This window comes from Engystomops pustulosus, chromosome 2 (genome assembly GCF_040894005.1).
Source record: "Engystomops pustulosus chromosome 2, aEngPut4.maternal, whole genome shotgun sequence".
Lineage (NCBI taxonomy): Eukaryota > Metazoa > Chordata > Amphibia > Anura > Leptodactylidae > Engystomops > Engystomops pustulosus.
Genome location: NC_092412.1, coordinates 169,056,772 through 169,077,600, shown reverse-complemented (window position 1 = coordinate 169,077,600; position 20,829 = coordinate 169,056,772). Strand labels below are relative to the sequence as shown.

The 20,829-nt window shown below is 46.9% G+C and overlaps 1 protein-coding gene across 2 annotated transcripts in view; it reads right to left on the bottom strand.

Annotated features, from left to right (window-relative positions):
• The window catches only part of CACNA1S (calcium voltage-gated channel subunit alpha1 S), an 817,957-nt gene that overhangs the window by 33,545 nt on the left and 763,583 nt on the right, over positions 1-20,829 (bottom strand). For both annotated transcript variants that reach the window (XM_072137243.1, XM_072137244.1), the window contains 2 exons: positions 4,353-4,477; positions 4,130-4,258 (listed from right to left, as the gene is read on the bottom strand). In XM_072137243.1, coding sequence (XP_071993344.1) covers positions 4,130-4,258; positions 4,353-4,477 — 254 coding nt within the window. The remainder of the gene's footprint in view (positions 1-4,129; positions 4,259-4,352; positions 4,478-20,829) is intronic.

The following is a 20,829-nucleotide window of genomic DNA, read 5'->3' as shown; positions in this document are numbered from 1 at the left end:
ATAACAAGACTATCACCAACTCTAGCAGAGGGAGGGACTCCTATCTAGTAGCCCTGGTGCTAGGTTCTCCCCACACTCAAGTTTACAGGAGAAGTGTACCTATCTATAACGTACCAAGGAGACTACGCAATCTTGTAAAGGGGAAAAGCTTCTAACTAATAGCCCTATCACTAGGTATGTGTCTCTAGTACCTGTGGCTTCTTACAATCAGATTTGGGAGAAAGAGCTCCTGTTAGGAGTTGCGACATTCCTGCTGCAGAAAGGGATTCTTGTGAAATAATAATCCTGCAAACTGTAAACATGTGAACTGTAACCGGGAGTATCAAAAAGATCCCTCCTAACCCCGGTCACCCGTTAACACCCCACCAACAACCATCACCAAGGGAGAGACATAGTAAAACAAGTCAATAGATGTATTACTTCTATTAGCGAGGCCGCCGAGGCCTGTGGTCAATCCAGTCCGCAGCTTCCTCCGGCGTGGTGAAGAAAAGGACCTTGTCGCCATCTTGAACAAAAAAAACGGGTCAGGAACACCATGGAATATTTTAGCTCAAGGTCTCGGAGACGACCTCGGACTGTCGAAAATTGCCGCCTTTTACGTTGGACTTCAGCTGTAAAGTCTGGAAAGAAGGACAAATCTGGTGTTTTTGTACCGCACTTCTCCCTTGCAGCGTGCTGCAGCCAGGATACCATCTCTATCCCTGTAGTTTAGTAGCTTCAGGATAAAGGGCCACGGTGGCGAACCTACAGGTAGATGACGAGTAGGAATGTGATGACGATGCTCCACCGTAAAGCACTGCGAAAGGGATAGCTGAGGGAACAAGTCCTTAATTACATTCTCCACAAATACTTCTGATTGAGACCCTTCTGCTCTCTCTGGTAGTCCCAGAATCCGGACATTATTTCTGCAATTGCGATTCTCGGCGTTTTCCACCCGCTCATGGAGGACTTTTACTTGCCTCACCAGGGTCTGGACCGTCTGGTCCGTGGAGTGCGCAGAGTCCTCCACATCCCCGAGTCGACGCTCAACCTCGGAAGTCCTGTCTCGGATTTTGTATATATCGCTTCTCAGAAGGTTAATATCTCCCTGGACATGGTCAATTTTCACAGTGAGAGAGGCCTGACACGCAGCAATGGCCGCCATGATGTTTTCAGTGTCAGAGTTTACAGCTACAGACTTTCCCTCCTGCTGTGCATGTCCTGGCTGGCTCATTGTGGAGGTGCTGAGGTCCCCGCCACCTTTTTTTGGGTGCAGATTTAGGGCCCATACAGAATGTCCCCGTGACACAACTTCACCGCTGAACTCACCGTGACACTATGGCAATGGCTAGTGAGAATCTCAGAGGTAGCAGAAGAACACTGTGCCTTGGTAGCGCCCACTGTGATCTTATAGTGCTCGCTGGATAGAGATCTAGATGCACTGTTGCACTATATCTATAGCCGGGGTGAGCAGGGAGATGTAGCAGAGTCCACTGTAACCCCGTAACTATAGCCAAATAAGGCAGGGAGATGTAGCCGCGGATGTAGCAGAGTCCACTGTAGCACTGTAACTATAGCCAAGTAGAGCACAGAGATGTAGCAGAGTCCACTGTAGCACTGTAGTTATAGCCAAGTAGAGCACGGAGATGTAGCAGGTCCACTGTAACACTGTAACTATAGTCAAATAGAGCACGGAGATGTAGCAGAGTCCACTGTAGCACTGTAGCTATAGCTAAGTAGAGCACGGAGATGTAGCAGAACCCACTGTAGCACTGTAGCTATAGCTACGTAGAGCACGGAGATGTAGCAGAGTCCACTGTAGCGCTATAGCATTAGCTGGAGAGAGCAGGGAGATGTAGTCCACTGTATCACTATGACAGCGCTGGAAGGAGCATTAAGAATAGCAGTTTCTACTGTGGCACTAGAGCACTTGTTGGTGCAAGTGCAGCAGAGATCGCTTTGTAACCCGCTCAGGGTCTGAAGCAGCAGGCACTTGAGGTGTTCCGGTCAAGAGCTGGCCTAGACAATAGGGTCTCACCCTGGGGGCAGCAATCTGGAGGGGATGACCTGGCCAGGGAGAGAAGACAATAGACAGCAGGGATGAGTGTGAGTATCCCCACTGGGGTACTCACCGGCCCGGCAGTAGAGAAGGCCCAGGAGAAGCAAGATGGCGGCGCCCACCACTAGGCCGCAGGTCCGGGACCAGGTAGTCTGGATATACCCCCGACAGGGTGTCCCGCGATCCGGTACACACGGAGGCCTGGGACGTCACTCCACTAATAGCGCTGTCAGCGCTCAGGCCCTCTGCTCCTGCGATGGGTGTACCAATATGGCGGCCGCAACTAGGCCGCGACAAGGCCACGGGGCTCACAGATGAATCCGGGCCTTGTCTGAGAGCAGCCTCCACGTGATGGGGGCTCAGGCACTCGCCGGCACAAAAAGGGCTGTCAATCCCCAGGTGAGGCAGCCGCAGGCTTCAGGCAAGGAACGTGGGCCAAACAGGGGAGGCCCAGGGATGCAAGAAACTGAATCTGATGACACCCAGTTACTTGAGGGGTTAAGGGCAGTTTAGCAGGGGTATGGGTTAAAAGCAGCTGGAGGTCAGGATTATGCAGGATTAAATAGGAGCTCAAGCACACCACGTCCTACTCCATCAACAGCAGGCCACGCCCCCCCCTCTGGTGACACTGTTGGCGATTTATCAAAATTGAAGGTATACTAAACCAGCATGGTCACCAGAGAATCTTGCAGTAGTATGCCAAATTTAGGTTGGACCATCATTTATTTTTCAACAAGAAAATAACCCCAAACAAAGCTTCAGGCTTGACCAAAAAGGAGAGTGATGGGGTGCTACACCAGATGGCCTGGCCTCCACAGTCTCCAGAACTGAATTCAATCGGGATGGTATGGGGTGAGCTGGACTTCAGAGTGAAGGCAAAAGAGGCAACAAGTGCTAAGCATCTCTGGGAACTCCTTCAAAACTGTTGGAAGACCATTTCAGGTGACTACCTCTTGAAGCCAATTCATCGCAAGAGTATCCCAAGAGAATCCCGAGAATGTGCAAAGCAGTAATCAAAGCAACCAGTGGATACTCTGAAAAACCTAGAATATAAGACATATATTTAGTTATTTCACACTTTTAAGCATATAATTCCACATGAAATTCATAGTTTAGATGCATTCAGTGTGAATCTACAATTTTATAGTCATGAAAATACAGAAAACTCTTTGAAAGGGAAGTTGTGTCTTTTGGTCTGTACTTTACCTGTACCTTTGCCTCCTTTGAGGGTTTAAGCCTTTCCCTATTATCACCACCACTGCAGGTCCCTTCCATTTATCAGTACACAGACATGTAACAACGATCCACACAGAGTTCACATACAGCACTGAAGTAAGCATCAGGGATGATTAATCAATTGTTGAACATTCAGGAATTATTATTAAGGCACATGGGCAATTTAAGTAAGAGAGTGGCAAACCCCTCTAATGTACAACAAGCAAAGTAAGGCTCATGCACACAACCTATGGTCTTTTCTGTAATAATCATTTATTTATATAGCGCACACCGCAGCGTTGCACAGAATTTGCCAAATCAGTCCCTGTCCCCAATGGGGCTCACAATCTAAACCCACACAAACACGGAGGGAAGGTCCCCTGCAAGGCTGTAATGCTAACCACTAAGCCAGAATATACTGTATTCTGGCCGGAAATATGTGACGTATTGCAACAGTATGGAAACATATTGCACCGTATCCGTGCAATGATGGATGTCTGACTATTGGCTTGCTGACAGAATGCCCCTACCACGGGTTTTGGATGCCGCATGTAAATATGTCAGCATACGGTGCACAGCCGTATGCAGCACATACTAAGCCTGTATTGTATACGTTCCCATTGACTTCTATGGGCCGTACAGAACGGAAATAGGACAATGCACTATATTTTTATACGGTTCGCTTACAATACGGTGGACACTATGGCCATATACATGGATGGCTGTATTTCCCATTGGAATGCATTGGGCCGCATTCCACCCTTTTTATAACGCTCATGTGGATGGTGCATAGGAGTTCAATAAACTGCTTTGAATAAGAATATCATTAGATTATCATTCCATTTTATTTTAACTAGTAAACAGATTAATACTCACCCGATAAATTCCTTCCTCAATGGCCGCTTCAACTATGGCTCTCTCCAGCTCTTCTTCAGGTGTCAGATCCCCAGATATTGCACGTTTTAGCTCACCTTCTACTCCTTCTTCCACACTGCGTAAACCAGCCTGTAGCAGAACAAACAGGTTTCACACACTCATTTTATTGCTTTATTATATATCTTGGCATTAAATTTGGAAGCGTCTAATATAATTAATCTACCTGGATCGCTACATCATTTCCTTTAGGTCGATATCCGTAATACTCCTCCTGTCGTTTCTTAAACTTTCGGAAATGTTCTTGTATCAAGAAGATGGCATAAAACTTTCCAACAGTAACTTCATCATCTTAAAATATAAATAGTTTTAAAAAAAATATAATATATATTGAAAAATATATTATAAAACATGTCCACTTAAAACAAAAATTATCACATACTGCATATGCCATTTTTTTCTGTGGAAACAGTAACAGAAAACAACATCTTGGGGCAGAAAGATTTCCACAGAGTTTGATCAAATTGACACCTAACTACCATCAAATTCAAGCATGGTAATCCAGAGACAATTAGTCATAGATCCAGGCACCAAGGTAATCTTATATTTGTTATCCATGACCTTCTTTCAGAAATAAACTTGAAGAGCCAGAAACGTTATTAGAGGGCAATAGCTGTAGCTTTAAGGCTATTACACCCTCCCTATTACAGAGTGTACTGATCCTGAGTAAAAACTAATGATTTCCCTTTTCAGGAGTTGGCTGACGGAATAAGGGACTGACGGAAATCTGAAATAAATACTCTTTTTAGAGAAGTCTGAAAAACTGCATGTTGCTACTCATACGCAGGGCCGATCTTGCCTTTTTGCTGCCTGAGGCAAAAATTTTAATTGCGCCCCCCTACCATCATAAGTAAGAAGTACTAGAAGCCTTTTTCCAAGACACATCTTTGTCTACAGAAGAACAAAGGCTATGTTCACACGTTCTGGTTGGATTGTATTTCTAATTGAAAGGCGTACAATTGGTAAGGAGCATCACATGTTTTGCATTATCAACATGCAAAGCACATGGTGCTTGTTACTGATCACATGTGTTTCACTTGAAATGCATATGCGATTGGGCCAAGCCTCTACCCCAGGGGTCAGGAACCTTTTCGGCTGAGAGAGCCATAAGCGTCACATATTTTAAAATATAATTCTGCAAGAGCCGTACAATGGGGCTTATTTACTGAGGGTCCCGCGGCCGCATTTTTGTCGGGGATCACGCCACCCGCCGCTGAACATGATAATACACACGCCACCCCCCGCAGAACATTATAATACACACGCCACCCGCCGCAGAACATTATTATACACACGCCCCCCCCGCAGAACATTATTATACACACGCCACCCCCCGCAGAACATTATTACACAGACGCCACCCCCCGCAGAACATTATAATACACCCGCCACCCGCCGCAGAACATTATTATACACACGCCACCCCTCGCAGAACATTATAATACACACGCCACCCCCCGCAGAACATTATAATACACACGCCACCCCCCGCAGAACATTATTATACACACGCCACCCCCCGCAGAACATTATTATACACACGCCACCCCCCGCAGAACATTATTATACACACGCCACCCGCCGCAGAACATTATTATACACACACCACCCACCGCAGAACATAATACACACGCCACCCCCTGCAGAACATTATTATACACACGCCACCCCCCGCAGAACATTATTATACACACGCCACCCCCCGCAGAACATTATTATACACACGCCACCCCCCGCAGAACATTATTATACACACGCCACCCCCCGCAGAACATTATTATACACACGCCACCCCCCGCAGAACATCCCAATACACATTTGTTAAAGTGTCTGCGCCAGTTTTATGTGGCGGCTGCTCTGTGTCCCACAAGACTGCTAGACTGCTGTTACTGCTAAGCCGGACCATGCGCCACATTTATTACTGACGTGCACCACAATTTTGTCTTAGGTCCTAGCTTTTGTATCTCAGCTGCTGCAGAACCTCACATTAATGTAGAAATGCAGTGGTGGGGGAAGATATGAGGGGATGATGCAGAGGGGTCTGTAAGGGACACTTAGGAGCTTCATAGCTGCTCCTGCACACAGGACACTAAGGGATTAAGGCAGAGTGTGAGGAGACACTGGGGGGGAGGGAGCACTTATCTGTGGCTGATGGCTGCTGAATCCTTCTCCTCAGGTGCTGGATGTCTCCGGAGTATGCAGCTCTCTGGTCTCCTCTGTCTGAATCTCCCGCGCTGCTACATCCAGCGCTGGGATTGGCTGCAGGCAAACAGTCTCCTCCCCTCCCTCTCACACACTGAGGAGACTGCTGCAGGGAGGGAGAGAGAGGCGCCGCCCCTGAATTAACCCCGCGGACCCTGCGCTGCTCTGCCGAATACATCCAGGGGCATTACTACAGCCAGGGGCACAACAGGAGCCAGATAAGGGCCCCTGGTCTTGACAGTCAGCGTAGCAGATGCCACGGCTGTAGTAATGCCCCTGGATAGGAGCCCTGGCTGCGAGCCAGATGCGGCCATCAAAAGAGCCATATCTGGCTCGCGAGCCATAGGTTCCCGACCCCTGCTCTACCCCTTCCGGTTGGATTGTACACACACACACTCACACATCATATATAGTCTACACATATCATACACTGTATATGCTACAATTACACACACAACATATACATACTACACAGACTTTTATACATACTGTATATAGGTTATGCATATACCATTTATATTATATATAAAAAAAATTTTAAAATTGGTACCTATAAATACCTACTCATCTCATGGTGTCTGTCAACTTACAACAAAATCACATAACTATATTCCTTCACTATTGTCTGCCACTTATAATAAAATCTGCAATGGAGGTACATAACTGATAAACAAATCTTTACAATTACACATATATAATACACACTTATGAGCATATACATGCTTGAAGTATATAAAGTATATACATATTAGCACATGCATGTAATACACACAAAGATTAAATATATACACTCTGTGGGGGTTATGCTTCGTCACATAGGTCACCAAAACATTAATGTCCAATAATGGAAGGTTTATTTAAAACAAAGTCACTAATGAAAATAAACAGCTTTCTTCAGCAGGGTGCAAAAAGAAGGCATAACATAAAGTTGACTTTTCTTCAGGCAAAAGGTTTTAACATATGACAGGTTATCCTCACCATACAGTCTGTAAAGTTACAGCAGAGCCCTCCAGTGTCTCTGAACCAGTCCTGAGACAACAGCAGGAGAAAGACAGCAGACCAACACTTCAGGCATGGAGCCACACACTCCCAGCTCTGCTACACCTCCTGGCTAATTAATGCAAGGCAACACCTGGCCTGGATACATGGGAGTAGTCATCCCACCCAGCTCTCAGATTACTCCAGTAAAAGCCTGCCCGGATCAGCTACAGCAAGCAGCTATACTACTTTTAAATAAGGGTCAGAAACCTAAGATTACTAACAAAGATTAGCGGCTTACTTCACTGAGGCCAGGCACCTCAGTGACACATATCAGCCCTCAACCACGATACCTTGTGCCTTGTCACAACTCATATTCACCCACTTATCTCCATATACACCATCCTAAATGATCACTGACCTACCATGGTGAACTAGGTAAGCAGTGTTCTTAGGAGGTGCCACCATACTCCCTTAATCCCAGAATTTCAAGTGAAAGGGGACACAGGAACAAAAAAAAGCACCTAACTGCTTAAAGGCATAGGAATACAGAGTGCAGCACACACATGTTGTGCTGTGCATCCCCCATTCTTATCTCTTCAATGCACATTCATAAAGACCCTGTATCCCCACAAGTGTTTCCATAGCACTGCACAACATGTGGAATTAAGTGTAACCTGAGTGAGTGCACTCACAGTAGAAGGAGGAGGCAGAGATGACCGGACCTCTTCATAGAAGTCTTCAATCCCCTGTGAGTCCAGGCGGAGCCTAAATTGTTTACTGACAAAGCAATTCAGAGCATCGGAACAAGCACTGAGCACAGAGGTTCGGGATCTTTGACCTGTCTCTCCCTAGGTCCCAACTCTCATAATCAATTATATGTATATTTTGATGAAGATACACAAATAATTGATTATATTCTCCCTCTTGGACCTGCAATCTTCCCTCCAGATCTAGTTCATCACATCCCTGTCTCTTGCCTCAGACAAGTAGCACAGAGCCAACTGGTGAGCAGATGAGTCAGAGCAGTGCAGGACTATGTACAGACACACATGTGACTGTGCTACTGCAGCCGGGTGGGTCGCAGACGGCATTTGTAGGTGGAGATGCACATTGTACAAGTGCAGTGGTGTACTAGTACTGTGACAAAAATGCTCGGGCCCACATGCCACTCCCCAAAGGGCTCTGCAATCTGTCGCCTGAGGTGAGATTTTCATCTCGCTTCGTGGCAGATGCAGCCCTGCTCATACGGTGCTATAATGCAGGACCAGTCTGAGAACTACAGTACTACCTTACAGTAACAGTCTTAGTACTATCTGCATTTATAACATCATACAATACTTCTTTACAATACCAGTCTTACTACAATTTGCTATCATACAGTATTATAGCGGAAGACATTGCTATAATTTCACCTATATTCTCATATCGTACTGCAAGTGTTTTAACCCATCCAGCATAAATTCCGTTAGGACAATGCAATATGCACACTTCACCTATAGGCACTCAAAAGAAAGCAGCAAAAAGAACTAAGTGGTACATTTATTAAAACATAGAAATAATACTTGATCTAAAACTAAAATACAGTCCGTTAATGCCAATTGCCACTGTAATTGTGATCTGGGATTACCTATGTATGTGTACGTAATAGTGAAAAAAAGAGTTTGTCTACATCAATTACAAGACCAACTACAGTATAGTCACTTACATTTAATCAATTATTGTATATGTCATTAACATGTAGATCAGTTTTTTCAATATTGTAAACAAGTTTCCCTTTAAGAAAAGATGAAGGCAAAATTTGTGTTACCATAATTCAGGCAAAAGACAATACCTCAGCCATTCTACTATGTAGACTACGCACACCTGTGCCCCTCTCCATGGCGCGGCTACCCCCGGCCTGCACTTACCTCTCCACACTCCTGCTCCCATCCGGCCTAGCCTGCGTGCGGGGATGTTGGCTCACAAAGAAAATAAATGGCTGTTTTAGATGTGTGGAATGCAGACTACATATAGTGGCTGTCTACTTCCTCTCAGCTAGTGTTTGAGACCACATAGTGACTATTCAATATCTGTTCACACATGGTGAGCCTTTTTTTCCTGTTCACCTGGTGCATGGCATCCGCTGCTTCTGGGGTGTGGTGCTGTTGGGGACCCAGGCCTAAAGCCATGGGTGTTATGCCTGCCAGTATGGGTGCTGGGGTGCAACCTGGTCTTGATCTCTGCTGGTGCTGTGCTGCAGAGGCTGTGGATGCTATGTGATGCTGCACACAATAGGGTAGGGACCCACTACAACAAGGTCTCCGTGAAGTGGTTAGTGGGTGTGATGTTTGGATGTGCGTTCCAGTTCTTTTTCTCTCCCCATGATGAAAATGTATCTTGTTATAGGTTCTCTTTAAACATGGGAATTCCCTATAGCCAGCTACCAGCGTCCAGGCTCAGACAAATTTACTGCATGCTCCTCTATTATTATGGAGTAGAGCATTGGATCTGCCTGTGGATAACAAACATAGGTGTTACAGATAGGCTTCTTTAATGGCACCAAGGTCAGTAAATATACTAGCTGCCACTGCACTGCCATTGATGTTATAGCCCTGTTTTTTATCAGAGGGAAACAGGTGCAAATAATCTCTGCAGAGTCACGGTTTTGATGAAACGCATAAGGGAAGTGTTAGGGGCACATGAGCTGAGAGAGGAACAGTCGTGGGACTGCCTTTGTAAGGGCAGGAACAATTGATAGGGGTGAGGGGCAGATATAATGCATGCCTACTTTTACCTCCCAGCATTTCTAGATCATGGCAGTGTTGATGTCAGTGAGTAACACAAAGTCCTTAGGGTGATGCCACACATGGCGTCTTTGGTCCGTTTTTAAGCATCCGTTTTTGAAAAAGCTTTTTTTTGTCCATTTACCATGCATTTGGCTGCTTACAACCTGTTTATCTATTAAGATTATTGGGGAAAACTGACAAAAATTGTCAAAAACATTTGACTAAAAACGCCAGGGGCGTAACCAGGGCCGGCGTTAGCACCCGGCTGACCTGGGCAAGTGCCGGGGCCCCAGAGCTCCAAAGGGGTCCACCGTAACGATCGAGCAGAAACAGTGGCGTAACAAAAATACCCGTATTACGTGCCCCCGGGCCTGTCCCACTACCTCCCCTGATTGCAGGCCGCATAGGAGGTCCACTCTTGGCTACCTCTCCTTACTGCTCCTGAAAGAGCTTGGCCTGCCCTGCCCTGCCCACCTCACATGAGGACCACCCCACCCTGCCCACACCTCACATGTGGTGTGGCGCATCGCACGCTTCTCATCCGCCCCGGCCTGCGGCCTCTGGCCCGGCCCGCGCGCCTCGCTTCCGGCCTGGCCTGGGCGCCTCTCGTTTGGCCCGGCCTTCGCGCCTCTCATCCGGTCTGCGCGGCTCACGTCGGGCCCGTCCTATGCGCGTCGTGTCTGGCCTTACCCGGTTCGCGTGCCTCACAGGCCTGTCCGCCTTCTCCTATGCTGTCTCCTTCCTGACCCTGCCACCACATCCAGCTGGGGTGAGTATTGCTACATATGTAAATGTGTATCTATGCATCTATGTGTTTGTGTGTATAGCTGCTGTATATGTGTTTGTGTGTATAGCTGCTGTATATCTGTTTGTGTGAATAGCTGCTGTATATCTGTTTGTGTGAATAGCTGCTGTATATCTGTGCTGTATCTGATCTGTGCTTATGCTCTATATACTGGATGCGTGTGTATATCTGTGCTTATGCTCTATATACTGGAAGTGTGTGTATATCTGTGCTTATGCCCTATATACTGGATGCGTGTGTGTATATCTATGTGTATGCTCTATATACTGGATGCGTGTGTATATATTGGATGCGTGTGTGCTGTATATACTGGATGTATGTAAATATTCTGTATATTAATGCGTGTATATGTTGTTTATACTGCATGCATGTGTATATTGTTTATACTGGATGCGTGTTTGTATGCTGTATACTGTATGTAGCCAGTTTGGACTGAATGGCATGCGGAAGGAGGACCGGTAAGCGGGGGCCCAGGTGACTTCATCAGACAGAGCATATGAATGACGCAGAGAATAGGGGACGGCACAACAACATCAGGATCCGCGGGCTCCCGGAGTCAGTGTAAACCCCTCAACTTTACGTCAAATTTTCAATTCCATACTGGAGGTCCTTGCAGATTTGGCCCTAGAGCTGGACAGGGCCCATTGCTCCTTACAGGCTCGGCCCTCGTTACAGGAACAACCTATGGGACATCATCTACAGAGTGCATTGCTACCAGCTGAAAGATGCCAGTAAAAAGCTTGATTAGCGGGGAACATCATGCATGGAGGGGGTTACCTACAACTTTTCTTTGACCTGTGCCGGCTGACTTTACTTAAAAGGAGAGCCCTCAAACCTCTAATGAATGAGTTGCAGCAGCGGAATATTGCCTATTTATGGGGATTCCCATTCCGTCTCCGATTCCAATAGGATGCCCTGGAGCTTGAAAGGGTTCAACAGGTATGGAGGGTCTTAGTTATGAGGAAAGACACAACTACAAGGGGACAAGATTAATGTAGGCAAAAAGAAGAAAATCAGGCTCGCTCACCACCAGGTGCTCAATCTGGAAAGGGTCTCCACTCTCGTAGCAATAGGAAGAAAAAGAAGTTGATTGGCACTCACTGGGTCCGTTAAAATTCTTTAGCAGCTTTATTCATCCATAGTAGGTACAATACACTTAAAGGCAGATACAAGGATAAGGTGCTGTACACATCAGACGCGTTTCAGACCATTAGGTCCTTAGTCATAGATATAGTGGTGATTCGGTCACACAGACTGATATACCCAGTAGACCAGAAGCTAAGTTAGCCACCCAAGTGCTGTGCAATTTGTCGGTCCGAGTCGGATTGTGTTAATAAGTATACAAGACAATAATAAGAACAACAAAATATACAGTTAGTAATTTAAAATCAAATCATTTCTAACATTAAGACCTTTTGGATCAATACTATCTTTGATCAATATTCAATAGCCTTCTCGATTCAGTAATTTCCTTCTAAGGTTACCTCCTCTTTTGTTTGGTTTGACCCTTTCAATGCCGCTAAAGGAGAAACCACTGAGATCACTCAGCCTTGTGATACAATAGTACGTAAATCATCATCCTGTGCTAACATAGGCAGGTATTTTTTATTTAAATCACTTTTATTATATCAGTATGTAATGATAACAAGTTTTAAACAATAAAACAATCAAAAATACAACAGAGAAACATAGGGAATGAGGGCTCGTGATTCCTATTTGGTAAGTATATACGTCCATATGTCCAATACCAGTGCAGGTGACAAGCGAGTACCAATAAGTCCTTTGAACTGATTGCTTGGGAAAGTTCATGGTGAGACGAAGAAAAGAAACAAAATCTCGGTCTTTCCAAGTTGAGAATTGATGGCTCTTACCCCCATGGAGGGCATTTCGGATCTAGGCTCTCTAGTGAAAATAGTATTGTGTTCTCGAGGAAGGGTCGTGGTCTGGTGCACGTAATCGGGTATGGGCGTTCCAAGTGTAAGAGCTTACAACAGCTAATGTACAGAAGCTAAGGGGGGGGGTATAGGGAATTCATTCATACAATGGGACGCACAAAGTTAGTACAGAGGAGGAGGGGAGTGGGGAGACAGATGGCAACACGAGGTGTACTATAACACTCGGAAAATACATAGGGAGAGACGTGCTGGGAGTGGAGATCATAAGGGATTCTTAATTTGGTTCGATCTAAGGTCCTCTAATCTTGGCTTTGGGCCAAAATGTCTTTGAAACGTTAGGACTCCCGAAAGGTCAACCAAGGATGCCAGAGTTTTAAAAAGTACCTGAGGTGTCTGCCACAATCTCCTCCATTCTAAAGAGGTGTAGCAGTTCTTGGGCCCACTCTGAGATGGAGGCCGACACAGGGGAGCACCACCTTCTGGAGACGACCGTCCGAGCTGCTATGAGTGAGAGTCTCAACAGGTTGTTTTTTTGTTTCTTTATGGTCACAGGCAGAAAAGAGAGAAGGGCCACCTCTAGGGTCATAGTGACCGCTGTTCCCGTGAGGACGCTTGTGACCTCGCGTACTTGGTCCCAAAATTGGGAGATGCCATGACATGTCCACCATATATGTAAAAGGTCACCCCTGTCCAGTCCACATCTCCATCACGTGTCCGGGATCGATAGTTATATTGAATGTAGGAAAGCAGGTACTCTGTACCATCTGGACAGAATTTTGTAATTTCTTTCTTGAGCGGAACATGCTACTGACAATTTTTGGGTGTACAAAAATGACTTATCCCATCTTCTGGGGAGATAGAGACTCCCAGGTCCCTTTCCCAGCCCACCACACAAGGTAAGGCCGAGGTGTCAGATTCTTTTATCAGAAAACTGCAAATCTGAGATATACAATGTTCTGGAGGGGATACTGATCGGAAAAGATTTTCAAAGGGTTTGAGAGGGGTATGGTTGTTTGAGGAAGGAGCCCAGTTGTGCGCTCTCCAACCATGATACGTTCGCTGCAGCAGATAGGCCTGCTAACTCATTATACGTTGGGATTGGGTCCTCGCCCACTATATTATACATACGTAGATCTTCATGGGTTGAGTGTCCTAGGAAGTTGAGTCTAGAGTAAGCTGGGGGGAAATCCGGGTTCCGAAATAAGGGTGTAAGTGGGCTAAATGGCCTGGACAATATCGCGCACTGAGATAGTGATTGCCAGAGTTTCAGAGTTTGGGCCAGGGGTTCTATTTCAATATTTTGGGGGGAGACCCAAGGTAGGAGTTTAATGGGAATTGTTGAACTATATTGTTCTAGACCAGTGGTGGCGAACCTATGGCACAGGTGCCAGAGGCGGCACTTCGAGCCCTTTCTGTGGGACCCGGGCTATCGCCCCAGCACACCAGACATTTCCTTGCAGTTCCAATCAACCTCGAAGCAAAGATGTTGCTTTCAGTGATATTTTATAGTGATACTTACTTGGTACCATAGGGAGAGGGAGACAGAGCCTAATTATCACCTCCTGCTGGCCCCATGATTCTTTGTGTACAGAGGGACACTGGAAAGAAGCTACAATTATGCAAATGTTCCCTCCTTCTTTCTACTGTGTTGGTGTACTCATGAGGCCAGTATGATTGAATGTTGTGGAAGAACAGGGAGCAATTAGTTGTTACTTTAATTTTCGGATGGCACCGGGCGATAATTGAGGGTTTGGGGTTGCAGTTTGGGCACTCAGTTGCTAAAAGGTTCACCATCACTGTTCTAGACGAACCCATTGCTTCGTGGCTATATGGTAGTGCCAGTCTAGTAATCGGGTTAGGATGGATGCCTGGTGGTATAGCTTAAAGTCCAATCCGAGGGCGGGTAGCACCCCAAATAAAGTGCAGTAGTGCTGTTCTAATGGATTTAAAGAATGCGGCTGGTGGAACTAGTGGTACTCCTTGAAATATGTAGAGGAAGCAGGGACAGTATGTCCATCTTGATGACATTGATCCAACCAAACCATGAAAGATTCTTCCTGTCGTATGTTGCTAGGTCTTTTATGGTGCGCTCCAGAAGGGGTAAATGGTTGAGGTTATACAATTTGGTTAGGTCTGAGGGCACCTGGATCCCTAAATATTTAATGGATGATGGGCACCAACGGAAGGGAAAATGTTCCTTAATGAATTAAACCTCCTCAGCAGGAAGTGAGACGTTTAGGGCCTCAGACTTGTTAAAATTGATTTTGAAATTGCTCAGATGACTATAGGTCTCAAATTTCTTAAGGAGGGAGGGGAGGGAGACTCTGGGTTGAGAGATGTATAGTAGCAGATCATCTGCAAAGAGGGCCGTCTTGTAGTGCCTGTGGCCTACCTGGACACCGTGTATGCTGGGATTGTTCCTGATAGCAATTGCTAGGTGTTCCATCACCACTACATAAATAAGAGGGGAAAGCGGACACCCTTGGCACGTACCATTGTTTATTTGAATAGGGTTGGAGAAAAATCCGTTAGCCCTAACTCTGGCCATTGGATGATCATACAAGGCCATGATCCTTCCCAGGCACTTAAGGCCTATCCCAAGTTGGGTTAGAGCTGCTGACATGAAGCCCCAATGGACCCTGTCTAATGCCTTCTCGGCATCAATGGACAAAAGACCCATGGGATTAGATCTTTTCTTAGCGTGGTCCATCAGGAGGAAGGTTTTGGTTAATTTGTCCCTAGCTTCCCTGCCTCTAATGAAACCCACTTGATCTGTATGTATTACTTTCAGGAGGTGTGGGGCCAAACGGTCTGCTAGGATTTTGGAGTATAACTTCAGATCTATACTTAGTAGAGAGATGGGCCTATAGCTCCCTGGCAATAAGGGGTCCTTACCTGGCTTCAAGATAACGCTTATATTAGCCTCCTGGGATTGGGGGTGGAAAGCTGCCGTTTGAGAGACTGAGTTAAACACCTTCGTCGGGAGTGGGGCTAGGGAGTTTCGAAAGTGTTTGTAGAAAGCGGTCGAGAAGTCATCAGGGTCCGGACTTCTCCCCGTAGGGGAGTTCTTAATTGACTCGTTAACCTCTTCCTCATTGAAATCGGCCTCTAATGTCACCGAACTGTTGAATTGGGGCAGTACTGTGTCATTTACATATTTCTTGATCCTTCTCGTCAGGGATTCTGAGTCCAGATCAGCGAAAAGTCGGGAATAGTATGAGCCAAATTCCGCACAAATGTCATTTTGGTTGTGTGTAATGGCGTTTGTGGCGGATTTGATACGTGGGATATGTGTCGCACCTGATCTTGGGTGTAAGAGGCGTGCCATCGACTGACCACATTTGTTAGAGTGTTCATATAAGCGACTTTTGAACCGTGTGAGCTGGTATGTTGACTTTCGATCTATAAGAGACCCGATCTCGTCCCTAACTACTACCAGGTCTGGACCCAGGAGTCTGCTCTGATTTATGGCGGGATTCGAGGGTGTGTAGCTGCTGTAGCAGCAAGTTGAGTTTGTCATTTTAATGACAGGGTTTTGGGCCGAAGTTCTGGGGAACGTATGAAGGAGTCTATGGTCTGACTAATTTCTTGTACACAGAGGGCGTCTTTGAGCAGATGGTCATTAAGGCGCCATGACCACGGCCTTCTAGAGACCGAGGGGATGGTCAAGAATAAGTATATCGCAGCGTGGTCTGAAAGGACAATGTTACCTATAGTCGCCACCGGTTGCCAGGTCAGGGCTCTCTGTTGGATAAAGAAGTAGTCAATGCAGCTATAGAAGTCGTGGGCCGGGGAGTAGTACATATAGTCCCTATCAGTGGGGTGGAGAATTCTCCAAGCGTCGACTAACTGAAGGTTGTGTAAGTCTCTTCTAAAGGATGCAACCTGTCTAGTGGGGATATGTGTCTTGTCTGATGAGGTTTCTTTTGCAATATCTAGAGGGAAATTAAAATCCCCGCCCAATATCAGCATCCCCTCCGTAAACCCTGACAGCTCGGAAAGTATCTTCCGACAACTGGAGATCGGAGACCGATTGGGTAAATACAAGTTTGGAAATGTGAACACCTGGCCAAAGATCTGCAACTTTACAAATGCATACCTGCCGTCGTCATCCATCCGCTCACCCAGGACTACGTGTGGGAGGGATTTGTGTACTGCAATCGAGACCCCCTTTGAGCGCGAGGCCGGGTTAGAGCTGTGGAACCAAGAACTGAAATGGCGGTCCTTGATCACCGGGAGGTGGCCTGTTTTGAAGTGGGTCTCCTGCAAAAAAAGAATCTTAACTCCCTGTCTGTGCATGCCGTATAAGATCTGAGATCGTTCTTGGGGGTGTTCACGCCTCTAGCATTCAGTGAGCCCAATTTCAACAATTCCATAATGAATCAGTAATCAGAACCTAGCTCGGGATTCTGCTGTGAGTGTAACGGGGTAGGACAAGGGGGGGGGGAGTATTGGGGGAGACAGAGAGGATGGGGTAGACAAATACTCACTCACACCAAGAACAGGAATAGGAAAACTAGGAAGGCTAGCTGAGGGGGGGAGAGAATGGGGATGTGAGGGGGTATATAAATCAAAATGAAAGAAACAAAAACGGATCGGGGTTTAATCCCCAACGCTAGAGGGGTTGTTTCAACTATGTATACAGGTCAGCTGTATACACTAACCCACTCAGGAAATAGCCTAACCAAGAAGGGAACCTCCTCCTATGGCCTCTGTAGCTATGTAGTGAAAACTGAAATAACATTAACAGAAAAAACCCAGCACAGTGAAAGGATCACCTTGCAGTGTGATCATATTTGAAAGTGAGAAAAATGGACCACACATGTAAAAGGATACAGATTCATCGTGGTTGTGTGAAATGAGGCAGGTTTTGCCTTGTCCTCTCACTTACAGCACCTCCTGGCGGCGTCTTCTGTGTGGTCCGCCTTGGCCGTTGCCAGCACCTCCCCCTGGTGGATGTTGTGGGCGAGGCGACCCTGGTCTCTTGGAATCGGTAGGACCGGCCAGTCTTGGAGGATCGGAGGTGGTATGTTCAGGACTGCTGCAACAGGCGGAACATCCATGGGGTTCGAATGAAATGTGTGTTGCCAGCTTGACGGATTTGGGTACGAAAGGGTAATCCCCAGGTGTATGGTATGTTTCTTTGGCGGAGTAGCTCCAGAAATGGACGCAGTCGCAATGCCTTCCGCTTTAGGAGAGTCAATCTGGAAAAATCTGGGAGAAGTTGTAGTGAGGCGCCTTGGTAGATAATCCGGTCTCCCGGGGGGGCCCATTTGCCTCAGGTCGGGCTTGAAGCGCTCTGTGTGCTCTGTCCAATTCCACTGGGGCATATTCAGGAACTTCCAGGATAGAATTAAAGATTGTTCGGAGGACATTGTGTAAGTTAGCAGACTCCACTGATTCTGGGAAGCCCCGGACACGGATGTTATTCCTTCTGCCTCTGTTTTGCATCGTCGAATTGGTCTGTAAGGTATTGGAGCTGTAGCTGCTGGACCTCTTCTCTTAAGACAGTAATCTTGGTACTGTAAGATTGTTCCAACCGTGACACGTAGCATTCCATGTCTTCCTTAGTGGGGATAGCTCTCAGATGAGTTTTAAAGTTACGTAGTTCTGACAGGCCTTCAAAGAGTTGAGTAAACAAGGAGTTCTGATGTACGTCTGATGTGGGAGACATAGGGGCCAGATTTGAAAAAGTGCTTTCTTGACTAGATTCAGAGAGCTGAGGAGAGGACACTACTGCAGGAGATTCATTGGTTGAAACCAGTTTGAAGAGAGAAATGGTGAGTGAGGTTGTGGAGCCGCCGGTGGGGTCTCCCAGGGGTGCGGAGCTGCGGAGAGTGTTGTCTCAGGAGGTACAGCCCCTGATGCGGTATCTGGCATATGGCCAGAGGATGTGACAGTGGGGCCCCTGGGATTAAGCATGGTGGGTCAGGGTATGTGGTGCCGGTACTTGAGCCCAGTACAGGAGCTGGCGGGCTGTGAGTAGTAGGGGTTGTGCCAGGTGAGCTGGGTTTATCAGCTTTGTTTGGAGGTCCGGGCTCTTCATGCTCCCCGAATGAGGGCTGCGAAACCAGGGTCAGGAGTAGGGGGGGGGGGGGGGCGAGTAAGAACCCCATGCAGACAGAGGAATGTGCACCTCTGCCTCTACTGTCCTCTGGCGACATGCCGATTCAGGAGGCTCAGCAAGGGTGGGCACTGTGCCAGATATTCTCTGGGGATGGTCCGGTGTGTGTCCCCGGAGAGCTGGGGTATATGCAGAGCCAGCAGGTTTGTCTTCCTCTCTGAGCGTGTATGGCTGCATGGGGGTTTCCCGGGGATCTGGCAAGTCCCCCTGGGAGTTCACTGACCTGTGTAGGCGCTCTGTCGGGAGCTGCTCGACATCAGCGGGAGCCTGCCGTGGTGGCACTGGGGTAGCGTGAGCTGCGGCCATGACACCTGGGGAGCCTGTCGGTGCCACGTGCACAGGGGCCTTGTCGGCTGGAGGCTGTGGTGGAGGTGTCTCTAGCGGGCCACTCCGCGTTTCATCAGGGCCATGGAGAGAGGTTCCATCGGAGGCTGTCAGCATCGCAGGTGAGTCAGTGGGGCGATGTGGAGCCCGGTTGGGGGATCGGCGACTCTGTCCGTCGCCATTGCTGAAGTCTCCCGCGCTGTTGTGGACCGGGGCTGAAGGTAGCGGCCAATTCCTTTTGGGGAGACCCGAAGTAGGGGGATGGCTGGTGACTGGGCCGTCTTCTTCTTTCTAGGACCCATGTGTGGGAGCAGTATCGGGTGCTGGGTCCGCTTGTAGCTCGGCAGAGGCCTAGGGAAGAGACGGAGCTAGTGTGACCTGCTCAGGCCATGCCACTCCTAGGCAGGTATTTTTTGATCAAATTCTGAATTTTGTGAAATTCCATGCTATAGGTGGTGACAAATGTGGGTTTGTTATGAAAATTGCTACCTTTAACCACAGTATTGTCATTACTGGAGGATAAAATTTCTGATCTTGATTTTTTAGAACTGATGACTTTTGCTCTATGCAAATTCCATGTGGGGTACCCCTGACTGAAGAGTCTATTAGTTATTTGGGACATCTCCTTTTTGAATGAAACTTCTGTAGAGCAATTACGTTTAGCTATGAGCATTTCCCCGATGGGGACCCCTTTAATGGTGTGACTAGGGTGACAAGACAAACCATGTAAAATTGTGTTTCTAGCGGTGTCCTTACGATATGTAGAGGTATGGACACTACATGACGTGATATCAGAGGTTAGATCCAAGTATCTAAATAACAATCCCTTTAATTTATTTTTCACACACCAGTGGCACCCTACCCATGTTACCTTTTTGGACTTGGATCTAACCTCTGATATCACGTCATGTAGTGTCCATGAAGTGTTCCGCTTCACCTTGCCGCATCCCGGGCCCTCCGGAGATTGCATTGATTGGTAGGTAATTAATGTTCTGACGTTGTAAGTTGGGGATTGTATAAATCCTTGTTGTTTTACGCACTCAGCACTCCCCCAGAAGAAACCCATTGTGCGCAACATGTGTCAGGGTTGTACACACGCTTTTGGTCTGTATTAATGATAGGTTTTCCCTTACCTTTCCAGTTGGATTTGGGGCACTCTGCTGCTGGTATAAGTGTGGGTGGCGTTATGATGGTCCACAGCTTTTGGCAGCCTTATTTATTTGGGATTACTTTACTGACTTATTATCGTCGGATAATGCACTTTCGGTGAACTCCTCGGACCAGGTGAGTAAATGTGCCCCATTGAATTGGTCTGCAGTTACTGTTTCCGGGATTCCTCTTAATCTCAGATTCTTTCTTCTGGCCCTATCTTCCAGATTTGCTAGCTTTAATTTTATATCTGTAATATCTTCGCTGGTTTCATTATGTGCATCCACTAATGAATTATGGGCGCTAGTGAATTGTTCCATTTTGTCATCAATATGTGAGCTCCTTTCCCCAATTTCTATGATTTCCCTGTGCCGCTCATTGTCACAGGTGTCCCTGCA